The following is an 18,321-nucleotide window of genomic DNA, read 5'->3' on the forward strand; positions in this document are numbered from 1 at the left end:
CCTTTAAAGAGACTCACTCACTCATTGCAGACCTCCAAACCTCTAAACCTCTTGGATTACCTGTCAGTTGCCCCATGCAGGGAGCTCTGTTTGATGCATTTAAGGAAGCAGACATCTTATAGAGTGTCTTATAGATGATAGGAGGTCAAAAAGCACTCGAGGATGAAGAGTCATAGACATACTCAAAAACGTGGTTGTTGGAAAAGATGAATCATGTGTAGAGATGTGATATCTTACCGTAGCTGGAATATGGAGAGTTTGGGGATAGTGATGACTCCAAGAGGAAGCTGGAGTCAGGTCAGGAATATGTTAGCAGAAGTGTTTAAGAGAGGAAGATGACCTGAATCATGACCCTGGGTTATTTATATCTTCTATAGTCTCTGATGCATATTTATAAAACTCAGGCAACCAATAAACATGCATAAAAAATTAAACTGATACAAAATTAAAATTTTGTCATGTGAGAAAAAACAGAAAACGTAAACTGGTTTTAATGTTTGACTTTTAAGGTGAAAACCTTATCCCTTCCACAAATTGGTTAGATAATGGAGTAGGGAAAGACAATAAGAAGGCATCGGATTTTCTCCTGTGATAGATGATACCAGATTAAACAATTAGGATTTAAAATCTCTACAGAGCTCTATGCCATAAAACTAGAGAATATTTAGAAAATTCCCTAATTTGGAGAGTACGTTGCAGTTACATTTGTGAAATAGAAACAATATGTGTCTCTAGTCTAGCTGATAAGCATAGGAGAGATTAATGAGGTATTTATTCAGAACTATCTCGAAGAATGGCACTATGAACAATTCCATCATGACTCCTAAAATAAATGTTCTTATCCATAATGGTTTTTTTTTTTTGGAAAATATTATTTATATAACAGGCTGGAATAGGCATAGGAATTCAATCATTACTGCCAAATGACTAAAGATAAGTATAAGAGACAAGTTAGACATATAGACAAGGACTGGGTAATATTTAGGAGAAAACTAGTCCTAAAGAAGACAAAGTAACATTCTGTAAGAGTGCACAAACATCAACATCAACAAGCTCTGGATTAACTAGTATTTCATACATAGTGAGAATGGGAAATGGTCAACTAACCTTCTCCAAGACAAAAAAACAAGAACAGCAACAACAAAAACAAAAAAACACAAACCGCACAAAAAAACTCCCACAAAAAAAACCAAAAAACAAAAAACCTAACAGATCACGAGCTGTGAGATGTCCATGAATCAAGGTATTTAAAGAACCACAACAAAGCCTTTTGTGTAAGGAGAATAGTGAAGTCACATTTACTTTTGTACTGTCTTTGGCTGTACAATATAATGTTATTGCATGGTACATTCAAATTAAAAACAATACCAAGTGTTTATATTAAGCTCTACTTATGACATTAAATGTTTGTTACTGCAATCCTCACAAACATTCTATAGGATTTGATTAATAGTGTCATTTTACACGTAAGAAAATTGAGGTATAGTTTAAGTAACTTGCCCCAAATCACACAGGTAGGAAGTGGTGTAAGTGGTACTCAGAGGAAGTACAGATCAGATCTGATCTGAGCTCAAACCATGGCCTTAGAAGGACCCTTTGGGGTGTGTGTGTGTGTGTGTGTGTGTGTGTGTGTGTGTGTGTGTTTAAAAATCACCTCTAGGTGGAGAATTACAAAAGGATAAATCAATTAACCATGTGTGGCCCTTCTGCCACACCTATTCTAAAAGTTTCTCCCCTTGGAAAAATCTGTTTCTGAAAGGTTTTCCTTTTTGTGGACTGACAGGTTTTTTTGGTCTGGATCCATGGCTTGGCTGAAAAGATGCAGGGTTGGATTTTTACTCCTATTTATGCACCTTCAGACTGGAGGTAAAACCTGTACAATCCCACAGAGATCTGAGTTATAGCTCCTTAGTACTTGTGCTTGCACCACAACAGTTAAACTATTTACCAGTAAGCAGCATCATGGGATTCCATCTGCCTCATATTTCATAATTAATAAACCACGTATCTTGTGGCTCTTCCCTCCTAATTTTTGTTTTCAAATCCAGCCTCCAGCAGCTTTCCCTGTGTTCATTTCTCTACTTCAGGCATTCAGTATCATTTGACTCATTCTCTGCTTAAATCTTATTAATGCCCCTCTTTATTAATAGGGTAAATCCCACATTCTATAGCAGAATGTGAAAAGTTCTTCCCATCCTCTCCTCGCCCCCATTTACAGGATCGTTTGTCTTTGATATTGACCTTCTTTATATACTCAGACTCTTTTGTGCATTGTGCCCTTTCTCTCTGGATTGCTCAGGCACATTCATGAGCCCAATCAATGGCCACTGGCTCTGTCTTCGAAGATACCTCCGGTAGAGTTTAGTTCCTTCCTTGATGCTACCACAGGCCATGTTGGAGAGTTTATTGTTTGGGAACGTTCTTACTTATATGCATGTCTCTTTCCTCCACCTGATTGTGAATTGCTTGAAGCAGCAGATATATCCCATGCATCTTTGCATTCTTAGAAAACAGATGAAATCCTGGTTTATAGTGTGCTCTCAGAAATTCTTACTGATTGATTCATATAATGGCTCTTTGTCTTATTTATAGCAGTCTATTTTTATACACAAATATGGCACCTTTTCCAGAAATTTTAACTTATAAATTACTTAGAAATTAGCATGAAAAATCGAATGATAAATAAAAGAAGGTAAGGAAGGGTGAGTCAACAAGTCGGCATTAGACTCCCAAAGTAAGTGTTCTTTTGATTGTTATCATCATTCAACAGGTAATAATACTGAGGCTGATGTTAAATAACTTGCCCCAACTCACACAGGTTTCACGTGGTAAAGGTGAGTGTGAATCCAGAGCTCCAACTTTTTTCAATGAACATAAAGTAAATGAAGGGACATAATAAAGACATTTAAAAAGGCAAGTCCAATGGGCATATAGTATATGAAGGAGGAGGACATAGAAGTAAAAGAAAAAGAAGAAAAATTAATAATGCATGCTTATTCTGTAACAGCCATTTTAATTATGTCACCTCATTTACTGCTCCTACCAACAGCACAAGATAGAAATGATTAGTCTCATTTTATAGCTAAGGCACAGAGAGGCAGAGAATCAGGTCAAGTTCACATAACTAGTAAGTGATGGAGGAAAGAAGTGAGCCCAGAAAACACTACCCAATAAATTCCTCCCCAGCAACTCAAGTTTTAGTCTCACAAACTAATCATCAGAAAGGACACTCCACACTTTCCATTATAATCATAGTTGAAATCCTATGACCACAGTGCATAAACAAACTGTATTTCTTGAGATTCCGTGTTATTTACATCACTGTCATCTGAGGTAATTCATGTGCACTTTCCATCTCCTCTTCACTCCTTTACCCTTTCTTCATCACATCGGGTAAAGAATTTTCCTTGGTGTAGAATAAGGGCCAATATTTACATCTTACTATTAAAACTGATGTTGCACTTGAAGAACTTAGAACTTTTTAAGAAAATTCAAATCTCATTCATAAAACTAAGACAAAAAAACCTACAAATATTTATTAATTTATATAATTGTACCCATCATATACCAGAGTTCTTATATATTAAAATGTATATGTATTATATGTAAACACCATATAAATGTAATATATGAAATATTCTATACGTAGTATAAATATTATATATAAAAATATGTAAGAGAAGTTCTTTTTGGTATCAATCTCATACTTCTCTTAACTGTTGAACAGAATTACACAGTCCAGTATCATTAACGTATCTTCCTTAGATCAGCTACATCAGCAACATCTGATGAATTTGTTATAAATGCAAATTTAGGATCTTTTCTAATATTCCTACTTTAGAATTTCTGGGGATGGAGAAAGGGAATCTGTGTTTTAGAAAGACTTCCATGTAATTCTTTTGCAGCTGAAAGTTTGAGAACTGCCACAGTCACCAGAATTTTATACTCGTACAGGGCTACAAAAAAACAGATACATTACTTGTTTGTAGAAAGATGGATAAATCGGCCTTATAGATACACTTAAGGATCATTACAAAGAAAATAAGAATTGGACAGATATGCACTTAACAAGAGACTGCCTGGGGCTCCTGGGTGACTCAGCTGGTTAAGTGTCCTGGGATCAAGTCCCACATCAGACTCACTGCTCAGTGCAGAGTCCTCTTCTCCCTCTCTGCCTGCCGCTCCCCGTGCTTCGTGTTCTCTCTCTGTCTGACAAATAAATATAATCTTTTTAAAAAATTTTTTAAAAATACAAAAAAAGCAAAAAAAAAAAAAAAAAAACCAAAACCCTGCCTATCTCCTATATAGATGCATAACCTCCTTAGTTAAGATAGTACCTTCTTTTCTCTTAAGGTCATCAAGGGCATTAACCTCAATTCAGGTAGGAAAAATTACCAAATTATCATTCTATTCTTAAAATATAGCTTCCTGTCCATGAAATTGGTAGGTAATGCTCTTTCTGAATGTTTTGGTGAATGCTGGCAACATTTTAACTGAACAAATTCTAGAAACTCTGGCCTTTCCAACTTTGGGTACAGCTGAACTCTGTACTAAGAGACTCAGGTGGCCATTTTAAGAATTAGATGAAATGAACATGAGTTCACCTCCATGTTAGTATTTTCTAGATCAGATCCCTAACTCGCTTGAATCGTTCATGTAAAGCCCAATTAGACACTCTTTATTTTTTACTAATACACTAATCATTTTGAAAGAAAAAAAATTAAAAAGGCAAGAAAAGGAAATGGGGAAAAAGAAAGGCAGGAAGGAGATGATATTTTGGTTCAAAAAATATCCCCCAAAGTACAAAATAATCCAGATTGTCATTGCAGAACAAACATGTTTTACATAAATTCTGTGGTTTGGAAAAGACTGATATTGTACAAAATCTGGGGGAGTGACGGGTGTATGAGATTTCAGGCACTGTCATGTTGAATGGGATGAAGAGAAAGAAATTATATTCTGCTCTATTTATATCAAACTATATTAGTTTGAGCTGAAATAATTTCAATGCTTTGAAAGTAATATTTTGATCTATGTAATGTTATCGTTTAGTTGTAACTGATAAAAATAGATTTTGGTTGCCAAAATTTAAATAGTGTTTAAGGTAGAATTTCATTAGAAGCAGAGAAGATCAGAAGCGAGAGCAACTATGGTGAGTAATTTTGAAGCATTATTCAGTTTAGATGCAATAAAATTGGGTGACAACTTCAAATTGTGACATTGTTTTATGACTATAAATTGGATATTATCTATGTATTTTATACCCATCTATCAAAGTGATGAGGAGGTGAATATCACATATACATAATGCTCTAAAAGTAACATTATTAGTAAAATTAATAGCAATCAAAGGCATATCAGTATTTATCAGAACTTACGCTTTATCAACAATGTAAACAATAGTTACCTTTACAAATGCAACAATTTTCAAAGAGATCGTTGCCAAATATAAAGAATTCATCACAAAATCCATTAGATTCCACCAATCATGGATGTAATCTTGAAGTCCACCATCCCACATTTGTTTAATTTCTCCCCATATAAAACCTGCAATTACAAAAAGAGTCACCGTAAGTGTGATTTTCAAATTACTAAAAATTGAGATATGCAACTTAAAAATTATAGAATCTCAGAGCTGCAAGAGACTATATTGTTTTCCTACATGAAACATCTATTTTTTTAAAGACAGTAATATTCAGTCTCAGCCAGACTCTAAAACTTACAGGACACTGAGCTAATTGTAGAGAATGCTCTTAGGGCAGTTTCCCTTTCTTTTATTCATTTGATACATTCATAAGAAGGTGTAATTTTGGAATCAACTGTAATTTCTATGTAACTATAAATATTTCTCATGGAAAATCTGATAACACTGATAAACAAATACTTAAAGACACATTTCCGCCAAAGTTGAGATGACTCAAAGATTCATGAAAAAAACAGTGTATCTGGTGAACATAACTGTCTTAATTACATCAAGCAGGATGCTTTGTTTTGCTTTTATAACTGATTAGCAACTTCAGGGATCTGATTTCAGTTCTGAACACAAAAGAGTCATAACATGCATGATATTGCATTAGAAGACCTTCTATCTAGCAATAGCTTTGAAACTACATCTAGAGAAAATAAAAATCCCTTCCCTTTATAATGATCATATTTTTAATAGGAAATGTTTTAATTTTCAAATTCTAGCAAGTGCTACGAAATATCACTATATATCAATTTATTTCCATAATCTTATTAAAATTTTATAAATCTAATTTTCAGGCCCAATGATGAAAGAGAGAGATATCAAAGGGTGTAGAATCAGGAAATATTAAAAGGATAAATATGATTTCATAACTACATTAACATAAGCAAGTAACATGACTCTATTAAGATAATAATAGTCTGGAATGTCAAATGTATATCACAGTGTTTCATATCTGTCTTGTACTAAAAGCCAGAAAAAATCAGGTTAACTATAAAATCATAATCTTTTATGGACCTATCAAAGAGATGGGAAACCAAAGAGCCTACATATCTAAGGAAAGCAGTTTCCTCCAAAGATAGCCTCAGGGTGAGTATTAGCTCACCTGTGGCAGGGTGCAGTCGTGAGAGACAAAGGCATCATATAAGAGGGTAAGAGGATTTCAGAAAAACTTTTAAACTAGCTTCTAAAGGCTGAGTCTGAGCTAGCACAAGAGAATAGAGCCTCTGGGACAAAGACACAAGGGAGTTTCCAGCTCCTTCAGTGCTCTTTCTCATGGAGTACTCCTCTTCCTTAGGGAACCCAACACATGAGCCCTATAGGAGAAGCAGGAAACGGTCCTGGGCCTAGGGTTGACACCAGTATCATTCGAGGTTTCTTACCACAGGGGAAGGTCAGGTCTCTCATGACCTGCAAAGTGTCATTGCCCTTAAGTAGTAAGATAGGGCGCACTGAGAACTTCCATCCCTAATGCCCAGGCATCGTCCTACCCAAGTCTGACCACAGACCAGGACAACAGAGAATCTGCCTGTTTTATATCACCAGGCCAACAAACACAAGTGACAATCGGAAGCAGACAACCCCTGGAGGAGTGGCGAGAGCATGGGGAGAGAACACCTCTGAGGCACACGTGCACAGAGGAGGCCAAAAGGTGTGGGTGCTGCAGGAATTCTGAGAATTACCTTCTTTCCTACTTATCTGGGTCAGTTGAGGCTACTCTAGCTAAGTATCACAGAGCCCCACTCTATGATAATAATCAAACTTCATTTCTCATAGCTCTGAGGGCTGCAAGTTTATGATCACGGTATCAACATGGTCAGGCTCTGGTGAGAACCCTTTTCCGTACTGTAGATACTGACTTCTCTTTCTGTCCTCACATGGCAGAAAGAGATCAAGCTATCTCTTCTGGCCTCTTTGTATAAGGGATTTATATCATTCATGAGGACTCTGTCTTCATGATGTAAGTTGCCTCCCAAAGGCCCCACCTCCAAAAGCCATCCTATTGGGGGTTAGGATTTCAGTATATGAATTTGGAAGGGACACACGCATGCAGTCCATAGCACCACCTGAAGCAGAGTCTATGGTGCCCTGAAACTGACTGTAGCAATGAAACTCAAACCCGGTTGAGCTCCTGACAATATTGCCTCAAATTCCTGCATGATGTTCTTGGGGAAGAAAATGGTGCATCTATTTTCAGGCATCAATGCAATGTACTTCTGTCTGGCCTTCTGTACAGGTGGGATACATACCATCTCTAAATACACACATGCATGTACACTCTGATACATCATATTCAAAATGTTTTTAAAAAGGTAAAGAAATAATAGTGATGGCATCAGGAGTGGGAGTGGGGTGGAAATAAAAGACACATGGCATTCGAAGGAAGAAGTTGAAGCCTGACATCAGATTTGTTGTCTTAACTATGTAAGACAGGTGACATTATTTCAGCATTGAAAGAAAAAAAAAGTCTGCACAGATGTCTAAACAAGGCACAAATAACTCTCATAATTGAAGATGATTCAAAGACATTTTTTCAGACAATCAAACACTCCGTTTACATGAGACGCAGGCCACAAGAATTGCTGGAGGGACATATCCTAGGCAGAAGGCACATGATACTGAAAAAAAAAATTAGGTCTATAAAAAGAAATGAAAATCTATATCCAGGAATGGTTAAAAAGAAAATAAATGTAAAAGATATTTTTTCTTTTAGAATTGCTCAAACAGATAATTGCCTAAAGCAAAAACAGTAGCAAAGTATTGTGGTTTATAACATATATAGCATATGGAAAAGTAAAATGACAACATTAGCACAGATGATGAGAAAGAAGAATTAGAAACATACTATCATAAATTCTTAGTTTACTTGTCAACAAAATAAATATTATTTGAAGTTATACTGAACAAAATATTATATGGTAAACCCTAAGGCATTCTCTTAAAATATTTTTAAATGTAGGTAGGGGAGCCTGGGTGGCTCACTCAATTGAGCATGTGACTCTTGATCTCAGCTCAGGTCCTGATCTCAGGGTTGTGAATTCAAGCCCCAAGTTGGGCTCCATGCTGGGCATGGAGCCTACTTGAAAAATATATTTTTATATACAATGTATATAAAAGAGATAGAAGGCCAAAGAACCTATACTTCTAAGGGAAGCAGATTCCTCCAAAGAGAGCCTCAGGGCTCACTGTGGCAGACTGCAGATAAACACACACACAGACCCACACACATGTATATACACACATATGTACATGTATATATGTATATATACAAAATTAAATGTATAAAGATCCAGAAATATAAATAAACATGAAGTTATGAACAATATTCAATATTATAACAGGCAGAAAAAAAAAAGGAAAAGTGCAACAAAGAATGGATAGAGCCAGTAGGAAAAACTATACCAATGGGGTAGATTTCAAATCCATCAATATTAATAATTACATTAAAGTGTATGGTCTTAAAAAAATGTATGGTCTAAACACACCAATTCAAAGACAGAGATGGTCATATAGAAAAATGCAAAACACAGCTATATTCCAATTCTTTAACAGGATAAAAATAAAAGAATAATAAAGACATATGAAATACTAATCAAAAGAAAACTAAAAAAAAAAAAGGAAGGTGAGTTGGCTATATTAATATGACTAGATATATTTCAAAAGAAAGACTGTTACCAGGTAGGTAGAGGGATATACTAACATATGGGTGAAAAGGTCAACTCACGGAGAAGGTCAACTCACCGAGAAGACAGAACAATTCTAACAATGAATGCAGCTAACAATACAATCTTATAATGCAGGATTCCATAATTAAAATTGAAACAACAAAGAGAGAAAGGTATAAGTTTAGTCGATGGAGACCTTAGTGTTCCTCTCTGTAGCATCTGTAGGCAGAAGAATATCGAATTCTGAACAACCCTATCAACAACCTGACAGTGGTAGAACACTTTTTTTTTTTTTCAAATGCATGCATGTGTAGTATTCACCAAGAGAGACCATATCATCATGGGCTATAAAACAAACCTTAACATATTTATACAAGTGGAAATCATACAAAATGTGTTCTATGACAATATAACAAACAACAAATCAATAATGAAATGTATTTGGAAAATCCCCAAATATTTTGCAATCAAACAACATACTTCTAATAATTCTAGATCAAAGAGGAATTTGCAGATTTTTAGAAAATATTTTGAAATGATTGAAAATGAAAATACATCCAAATAAATCTGGGGTCCTGCTAACACAGTACTTAGAGCTATAGGTTTAAAGACTTTATTAGAAAAGAATAAGTCTCAGTGATCTCTGCTTCAACTATGACACTATGAATAGAAAAACAAACATGTTAAATCCAAAACAAGCAGAAGAAAGTAAAAGAGATAAGAGCAGAAGGCAATAAATTTTAAAACATAAACCTTGAGAAAAATCCACAAAAACAGATTCTAGTTCTCTGAAATGATCAGTACAACTGATAAAACTCTAGCCAGAATGGTCAAAGAAAAAAAGAGAGAATATATAAATGATCAATATCAGAAATGGAAGAAGGAGCATCAGTACAGATCTTAGGACATTTTAAGGACAACAAGTGAAAAAAATGAACAACTTGATATCCATAAATTTCACAACTTAAATGAGTTGGAACATTTTCCCTGAAAGACATTAACTTCTAATCACATTCAAGAGTATACAGAGTAACCTGGTTTGTCCTATACTTATTAAAGTATTATGAATTCATAGTTAAAAAAGCTTCCACCAAAGAAAAATTCAGGTCCAGTTGCTTTATGGTGAATTCTACCACACATTTAAGGAAGAAATAATACTAGTGCTAAGAATACAAGAACAAACACTTAAGAAAATATAAGAGAAAGAAACATCTAAGAGGCAAGCAAGTGTTATTCTGATAAAAAGTCTGACAAAAATAATACAATCAAAGAAAACTACATACTAATACCTTTTATGAATGTGCATAAAAATCCTCAACAAATACTAACCAGTAAATTAAATAGAGCACTATATAAAATTGATAATAGCTGTTTTTCCAGGAATGCAAGACTGTTTCAACATTTAAGAACCAATCAATGTGATTTATGCCATCCGCAGTCTATTGGGGGGGAAAAAAGATCTCAATAGATGCCATAAACGCATTTGACAAAATTCAACATCCATTTATAACAAAAAACTTTAAGCAAAGTGTGAATAGAAAGACTTCCTGATTTGATGAAGGACATCTATAAAAACATACAACTACCATCATGCGTATTTTGCAGAGGGCCAAAGAATAAATAAGTTAGGTTTGCAGTAAATGAATGGGTGTGGCAGTGTTAAAATAAAACTATTTATAAAAACTGTCAACTGGAACCTGGGTGATGCAACTGGTTGGTTAGGCATCAGACTCTTGATTCCGTTCAGGTCATGATCTCAGTCCTGGTCCTGGGATCCAGCGGACATGGGCGGGGGTGGGGGTGGGATGGGGCTCTGGCTCAGCAGGGATTCTGCTTGGGATTTTTCTTCCTCTGACTAGCTCCTTGCGTGCTTGAGCACTCCTTCTCTCTCTTTCAAATAAATAACATAAATCTTAAAACAAAAACAAAATCTGTCCAAGGGTCATAGTTTTCCAGCCCTTGTCTTGTATCTTGATTGTGGTGGTACTTCATGATTGTGTGTGTTTGTCAATGTTTTAAATCTCTGTGCCCTGAAAAAGAAAAGTAATGCTACAACTTGAAGACAGCAAAAAGGATGAGAGGTTGATGTTGACAAATGGCAATAGGGATAGATTAAAAATAAAGAAATAAATAAATATAAAATATATCATAAATATCATAAATATAATATTAATTGTGATATCTTGCCGATAGGTATGTTTGAAAACTCCCATAATAAGATTTTGGAAGAAATAAAAGTGAACTAGACTTAATAGTCTATCATCATTTAGTGATAACTAGAAATGGTTATTTACTATTATTTAAATTTATTTCTTCAAATTTTAAGTTAGAGCTCAGTTGATAACCTAGGTGAGGACTGATTTCAGTCTAACTAATTTTAGTGTGCATTTTTTAAAAGTTTTTACAGAAGTTCCAGTTGGTTAACATACTGTAATATTAGTTTCAGGTATACGATATAGTGATTCAACACTTCCATACATCACATGGCAAGGCCCTCCTTAATCCCCATCACCTGTTTCACCCATCCCCCACCCACCTCTTCTCTGGTAACCATTGGTGTGTTCTCTATAGCTAAGAGTCTGTTCTAACTTCAGACTTTTAAATATAGTGTAGATTTTAAAGTCTGCTGTAGACCCTGCTTTAGTATGGATTTGGTGTTTATATATCTTAGTTTTCTCTTTGAGGTTCTTTCAGAAAGAAATCTCTCTTGAGAGCTCAGATAAGATAGGGGCATAATTGGGGAGATGATAATGATCACTGCCTCCATATTGAAGAAAGGAATATAATAAACCTGACTAGGATATGATGCAAGCTCGGATTTTATAGTTTGTGGGAAACTTAACAATTTATATTATCCAGTGAGGAAAAGCGCTCTGGAACCTCTCTCCTCTCCCCATTCTGCGGTGCTTTTTCCTGCTGAGCCTGGGGACAATCTCAGAAGCCAGAACACAACCACAACCTACATAAGAAAAATCACACCAAAAGAGGCAGTGTGACTATGCTCCACTACCAGTTAATAAAGAAACCAGAATTCAAGCTCCTTAGGCAGTGCTCTTAGACAATGTTTTCTTATTTCTGAGATTTCACAATGTGGCTTATTTGTTTTGTTTTATTGGAAACTTGGCCAGTTCCCAGAGATGAGAAGATGTGTGCACTGTAATCATTAATTGAACAAATGCATTTCCAGTGAATCTTCACCAGAGATAAGAATTTAACTATAGCAGGTGAGTGAGGGGCAAGGCTCAGCTCAACTGGTACTCGGCTTTGTAATCTTAGACAATAGTGTTCTAATGTTACTCCTCATTTCAAAAGCAGAGAGGTTTGGATTATATATAGAATTCTATATATAGAATCAATAATTATACAAATCATACCATCTACCTCAATGAAATGAATCACCAGACATTACTTCTTCCTATCTGAATTATCAAATTTTACTAAAATCAGTCATCACAATAGTTTCCATGAAAGATTAAAAGCTGTTTTATACCAGAGGACACAGACTTGCTTTGGTCTGCTACAAAAAGCACAAGTTGGATCTTTGATATGAAAATTATAGGGAGAAACCTTCTTGACCAATGTAAGAGAGAATTCTCTGGCAATCCGAGTTGTTCCAAAACTGGAATGGATCACCCTGTGGGGTCAAGATTCCAATCCAAGCCTAGAATGTCTTCCATCACTCAGGCTCCAGAGTGATTCTAAAAGTAGGTGAAAACCTGTTCCATCTGATCTCTGAAGGGAATTCCAAGCCTATGAATCTGTGATTCTGTTATTTTCAGATTTGTATGTATTATAAAATGAAGTGTTTTTTAAATATCTGCTAACTAACTAGAGTATTTATATCTTTTTTCCTTTTATTGATAAATTGTTACCTCTCTTCTTGCTTCTACCAGACTGGAAAGCCAGATGTGATTATTAACAGCCACAAAATAGGTAACTTCAAATATTTTATGGATAATTACATAAGGGAATAGAGAAACTGTGGGAAAACAGTTAAAAGAACTAGTTAAAAGCTCAGTACAAAACAACATTTTAACTTGGAGCTCCTTAATATCTGAGCAGACTCTGTTCCAATTAGATGAGTTCAAGAAGATGGCACTTCCACTGGAAGCTTGGGCTAGATGACCTCTATGGTTTCCTAAGAAGGCGAAGAGCAAACCCTCACAATTCAGAGATATTACAGTTCTTTAGGAATTCAAAAAGTAGACATTAAACCTGACTCTCTGGATCACACACAAAAATTCACTTCTGACCTCTGTAAGTCACAGCTATGTGGAAAAAACAGAGATCCTGATGAAACTGAAAGTTCACACCATCATTTTTTAACCTGAGCTGTAAATCAAGACTATCAGTCAGTGCTTGTTGGCTAATAGGGTTTGGGATCTTGTGTTTTTAGAGCACCAGAATCCAGTTGCTTTTCATAGAGCTCTAGTCACCACATACGTGTTTGATAACTAATGATTTCTATTTCTTATGAACACATTAGCAAAATACCAAGTTTCCTCTGCTCTGGCGACATTCACCAAAATTTTTGAAGAAACAAGCCTTTTAGAAAAGCTAGAGGGTGCTATTAACTGGCTGGAATATGCATCCAGATCAACTATTTGTGGTAACTAGTCTGAAGAGAACAAAGCTTCAGTGAGCTCCTGTCACAAAATGTTTGTCCTGTTCCCACAATGGGAACATTTCAAAATTGCTCTCTGCTGTTTATAAACAGATGACATGATTTCTGAGAGTCACGGTGGAGGTCTAATTACTAGCATGGATGTCAAGACTGTGGGGACCAGCGAAGGAAAGATCATAGTGCAAATGAGTCAGAGAACTTCCTTTGAAAGATATTTGTGGATGCCTGGAAGTTTTTAGTATTTATTTTTCCTACCTTTCCCATAACAGTTTTCATCAGGGCTACTTGAGTGTCTGATTATATCCCACTGTGTGAAGCTGGTTGTGAGAATAGGATGAAGTAGGCAGACCTCAGACACCACATTTAACAGCCCCGATTTCAGGTAAGAAGAGTGTAATTCTGTGAACAGACCTCTTGTCTTGTTCTTCCTTGCTTTCTGTACTTACACAAAGGATAAATAACCCCTAAACAAAGAGCGAATCACCTTTTCACCTAGGGCAACCTCCAAGGACCTGTCATGGCAGCCTAAGATCTAGTCAAGGAATCTGACCTTGGAAGTCTCTTCATAGAACACCAAGTTCTATACTGTGGCACCAAATCAATGTAGATAAAAAGAACAAAAATGAAATAATTCCTCCCTGCTGGAGGTTTTGTTTTGTTTTGCTTTTCCCTCCCCAGATCATGGAATAAAAAGTGGTCTCTGGTGAAAATTTTGCTTTTGGTTAGAAAAATCTAAATTTTTTAGTAGAGACTCAGTAGAGACTCACATTCTGCTGGACCCCCAAAAAGTGCTGAGTTAAGGGGCAGCTTCTATCTTCTCAGTGCTAATCTTAAAACCCAGACAGAGATAATGATGAGAGCCCCCACTAGCTTACAGAAAATTGTAGCCACACCCTTCCCTCTAGGGCATATAAGGAGACATTAGAACCATATCTATTACCAACTAACTGGCTCTCCAATCCCATAGTCTAAACTGAGAGAACACTTGGAATAAGTGGCAAGAGAGCCATCATGTCAGGGTCATACAGTTTTTGTGCTAATTCAGAATACCAGATGGAGAGACAAAGGTGACTGCTCTCCAGCCTACCACCTCCCCTAAAACAAGTGAGGAAGAGTCTGTGAAGAATCCCTCAAAAATCTGGGGGATTTCTACAGGAAAAACTGGCATCTCAATTCCTGCTGGAGTGTCTGGTCCACAATTGGCTTGCTCATCTCTTCCTGGGTCTGGATCCTCAGGGACAATAGACAGTATGTTTTGGCAGTAAGACAGCTGGCAGCAGCCTGACCTCCTGCCGTGAGATGTGGCAAGGTTTTGTGATGCTCTTGGGGAATGAGGGCTTATCACAGGAAGAAGCCAAGCTTTAGCAATCATGCCCTCTTGTGCTTGCCAGGTCATAGGACCTCTAAAGGAGCCAAGTACTAGTTACAAGAGTTGAGGGACTGGAAGATGTCAGGCAGAGCTCTATTGTGCAGACGCAAGAATATGCAGTGTGGAAGTACCCAGGGTCTCCAGAGAACACTCATGCGCCCATCAGGAAAGCCATGAGTCACAGCTTGTCATACTGGCTACACAGTATTAGCCAGAGACACACAACCAGGAAAGAGCTGTGACCGGGGTTCCAGGGAAATCATGAAGACGTGTAACTTTTCTTGTCATTCCTCTTCCCGACAGCCACCAAGCAGGAGAACATGAACAGTTTGTGTCCCGCTTTCCATTCCAGAGTTGGGGTTGAAGAATGAGCAAACGGACAATTCTAGGTCCTTTGAGCCATGGGCCACGCTTTTGTCAGGAAGAGGAATGCTTTAAACTGATGATAAGACTCAAACTGTTTTTTATTTTTTTTTAAGATTTTATTTATTTATTTGACAGAGAGAGAGCATGCACAAGCAGGAGGAGAGGCCAGCAGAGGTAGAAGGAGAAACAGATTCTCCGCTAAGCAAGGAGCCCAACATGGGACTTGATCCCAGGACCCTGGAATCATGACCTGAGCCGAAGGTAGACACCTAACCAACTGAACCACCCAGGTGTCCATGGGACTACTTTTTAATAACACAAAGGTTTAGGAACTTGATATCTACTAAATGTATGATTAAGATATAGGAAAAGGATATCTGGTATAGGGTGCTTGGGAGGAGTGATCAGAAGTAAAACCATTTCATGTTTAGATTCTAATGAGTTGAGACTCCTTAATAAAGCTTTCACATTAATACATATTTTGCATGAAATTTTGCTTCCAGAATTGTTTCTCAGTCTTTAATGTTTAAAGACCTCTGGAATATCTGAACTAATCAACCAAGGGGAGAATTCAAAATATAAATTTTTTGTAGAAATCCACAATGATTTTGATTTTAGTCAGTTGGTCACACTTCAAGAAACACTGACTTAAAGGGACAGTGAGACATGTAAAAGAACAAAACTGGACAACTTTCTTACCCCATAGATAAAAATAAATTTAGTATGGATTAAGGACTTAAATGTGAGACCTAAAACCGTAAAAACCCTATAAGAGAACATAGGCATTAATTTCTCTGACATCAGACATACCATCTTTCTCAGTATGTCTCCCGAAGCAAAGGAAACAAAAGCAAAAATCATCTATTGGAACTACATCAAAATAAAAAGCTTCTGCACAGCAGAGGAAACCGTCAACAAAACTAAAAGCAACCTACTGAATGGAGAAGATATTTGCAAGTGAGATGTCTGATAAAGGCATAGTATCCAAAATATACAAAGAACTTTCACAGGTCAACACTCAAAAACAAATAATCCAGTTTAAAAAATGGGCAGAAGACATGATTAGTCATTTCTTCAAAGAAGATATTCAGATGGCCAACAGACACATGAAAAGATGCTCAATATCACTCATCATTGGAGAAATGTAAGCCAAACCAAAATGAGATATCACCTCATACCTGTAAAAATGGCTAAAATCAAAAACACAAGGAACAACAGGGGTTGGCAAAAATGTGGGGTAAAGGGAACTATCTTGCACTGTTGGTGGGAATGTGAACTGGTACAGCCACTATGGAAAACAGTATGGAGGTTCTTCAAAAAATTAAATGTAGAATTACCATATGATCCTGTAATTCCACTAGTGGGTATTTGCCCAAAGAATATGAAAACACTAATTCAAAAGGATATATGCACCCCTATGTTTATGGCAGCACTATTTACAGTAGCCATGTTATAGAAGCAACCCAAGTGTCCATTGATACATGAGTTTGGATAAAGAAGATGTGCTGTGTGTATGTGTGTGTGTGTGTGTGTGTGTGTGTGTGTGTGCGCGCGCGCGCACACACATGAGTGTGTGGCAGAAAATTAGCCATTAAAAAACGAAATCTTGCCATTTGCAGCAACATGGATAGATCTAGAGAGTATAATACTAAGCAAAAAAGAGAAAGACAAATACCTTATGATTTCACTTATATGTGGAAATTAAGAAACAAAACAAATGAGCAAAGAAGTCTTGTATTCTTGGGCTGTTTTTGCCACCTCGAATCCTACCCCTCAAATTTGGGGGGCAATATTTATGGAGGATAAAGGTTCTAGCTCCGGAACAACTGATTTATGAATCAAGTCTCAAGCATTTGCTAGCTCCTGATCCTGGACAAAGGATCTAACTTCTCTAAGCCTATTCCTTCTCTATGAAATGAGATACAAACATTTATTATGATTCAGTGAAGTGGAGTTACTATGAAGTTCAGATGAGAATCCACATTGAAACATTTGGCAGGGTGCCTAGCTTAGAATATCTTAGAAAGATATTCTATCTTATCTATCTTATCTTAACTATCTTAGAAAGAATAGTTTCTTTCTACTATTATTACTACCATCACTGCTGCTGCTGTCATTCTGAACTCAAGAAAACCACTTCAGCCTTCTTTCGGTCTCTCACACTGACCCTCCCTTGTTTAATATCTACTCCTCTTTCTCTATCTTTTGCCCCCTTCCCTTGAACCATCTGCTTGGATCATGTTGTCAAATATTCCCTCAAAGTGGGCTGATTTCACTTTTGGGTTATCATCATACCTAAAATACTTAATCTTCTCCCCAATAAAGAAGTCTTTTGGTCAGCAGTAGAATGTGCCCAACAATTTAAATCTACATAAATATTTCATTGTTTGAAATCTTACTGTGTTAGTCTGGATAGATCTTGGTAAGTCTTAGTAGAGGTGACCTTAAACTTTTTTCCCCAGAGATAAAAAGGAAAATGATGATTATATGTCTTACTACAATGATTATCTGGTTTTCTCGAAAATCAAAATGTCTTTTAAATAAGCAGATGTTCTGCAGCTGTGTTTGGGTGTCTTTGTGTGTCTGCCACCAGTTTACTGAGGTGGCTTAGAGTACCTTGCCAGGAGAGAGAGTGGGGAGAAACTATAAACTTGTTTCTTATAATTGCATAAATACCTTTGGGGGGCTATCTGAGAAGATGTGTAATTCAGTATGAGTACCTAAAACCAAATGATCTTAATGCCTATTAGTCAAAAGGTGGAGAAATGGTCACAAAAAGGAAGAATTATACATATATAGAATTGCTTGTCTCTATGAGTCTTTATGTAGG

At 36.4% G+C, this 18,321-nt stretch overlaps 1 protein-coding gene across 3 annotated transcripts in view; it reads right to left on the reverse strand.

The window, feature by feature from the left end:
- TRPC4 (transient receptor potential cation channel subfamily C member 4) overlaps positions 1–18,321 on the reverse strand; it is a 214,278-nt gene that overhangs the window by 33,276 nt on the left and 162,681 nt on the right. For all 3 annotated transcript variants that reach the window (XM_082700394.1, XM_082700395.1, XM_082700393.1), the window contains exon 5: positions 5,408–5,547. In XM_082700394.1, coding sequence (XP_082556520.1) covers positions 5,408–5,547 — 140 coding nt within the window. The remainder of the gene's footprint in view (positions 1–5,407; positions 5,548–18,321) is intronic.

Source organism: Mustela nivalis (genome assembly GCF_964662115.1).
Source record: "Mustela nivalis genome assembly, chromosome: 15".
Lineage (NCBI taxonomy): Eukaryota > Metazoa > Chordata > Mammalia > Carnivora > Mustelidae > Mustela > Mustela nivalis.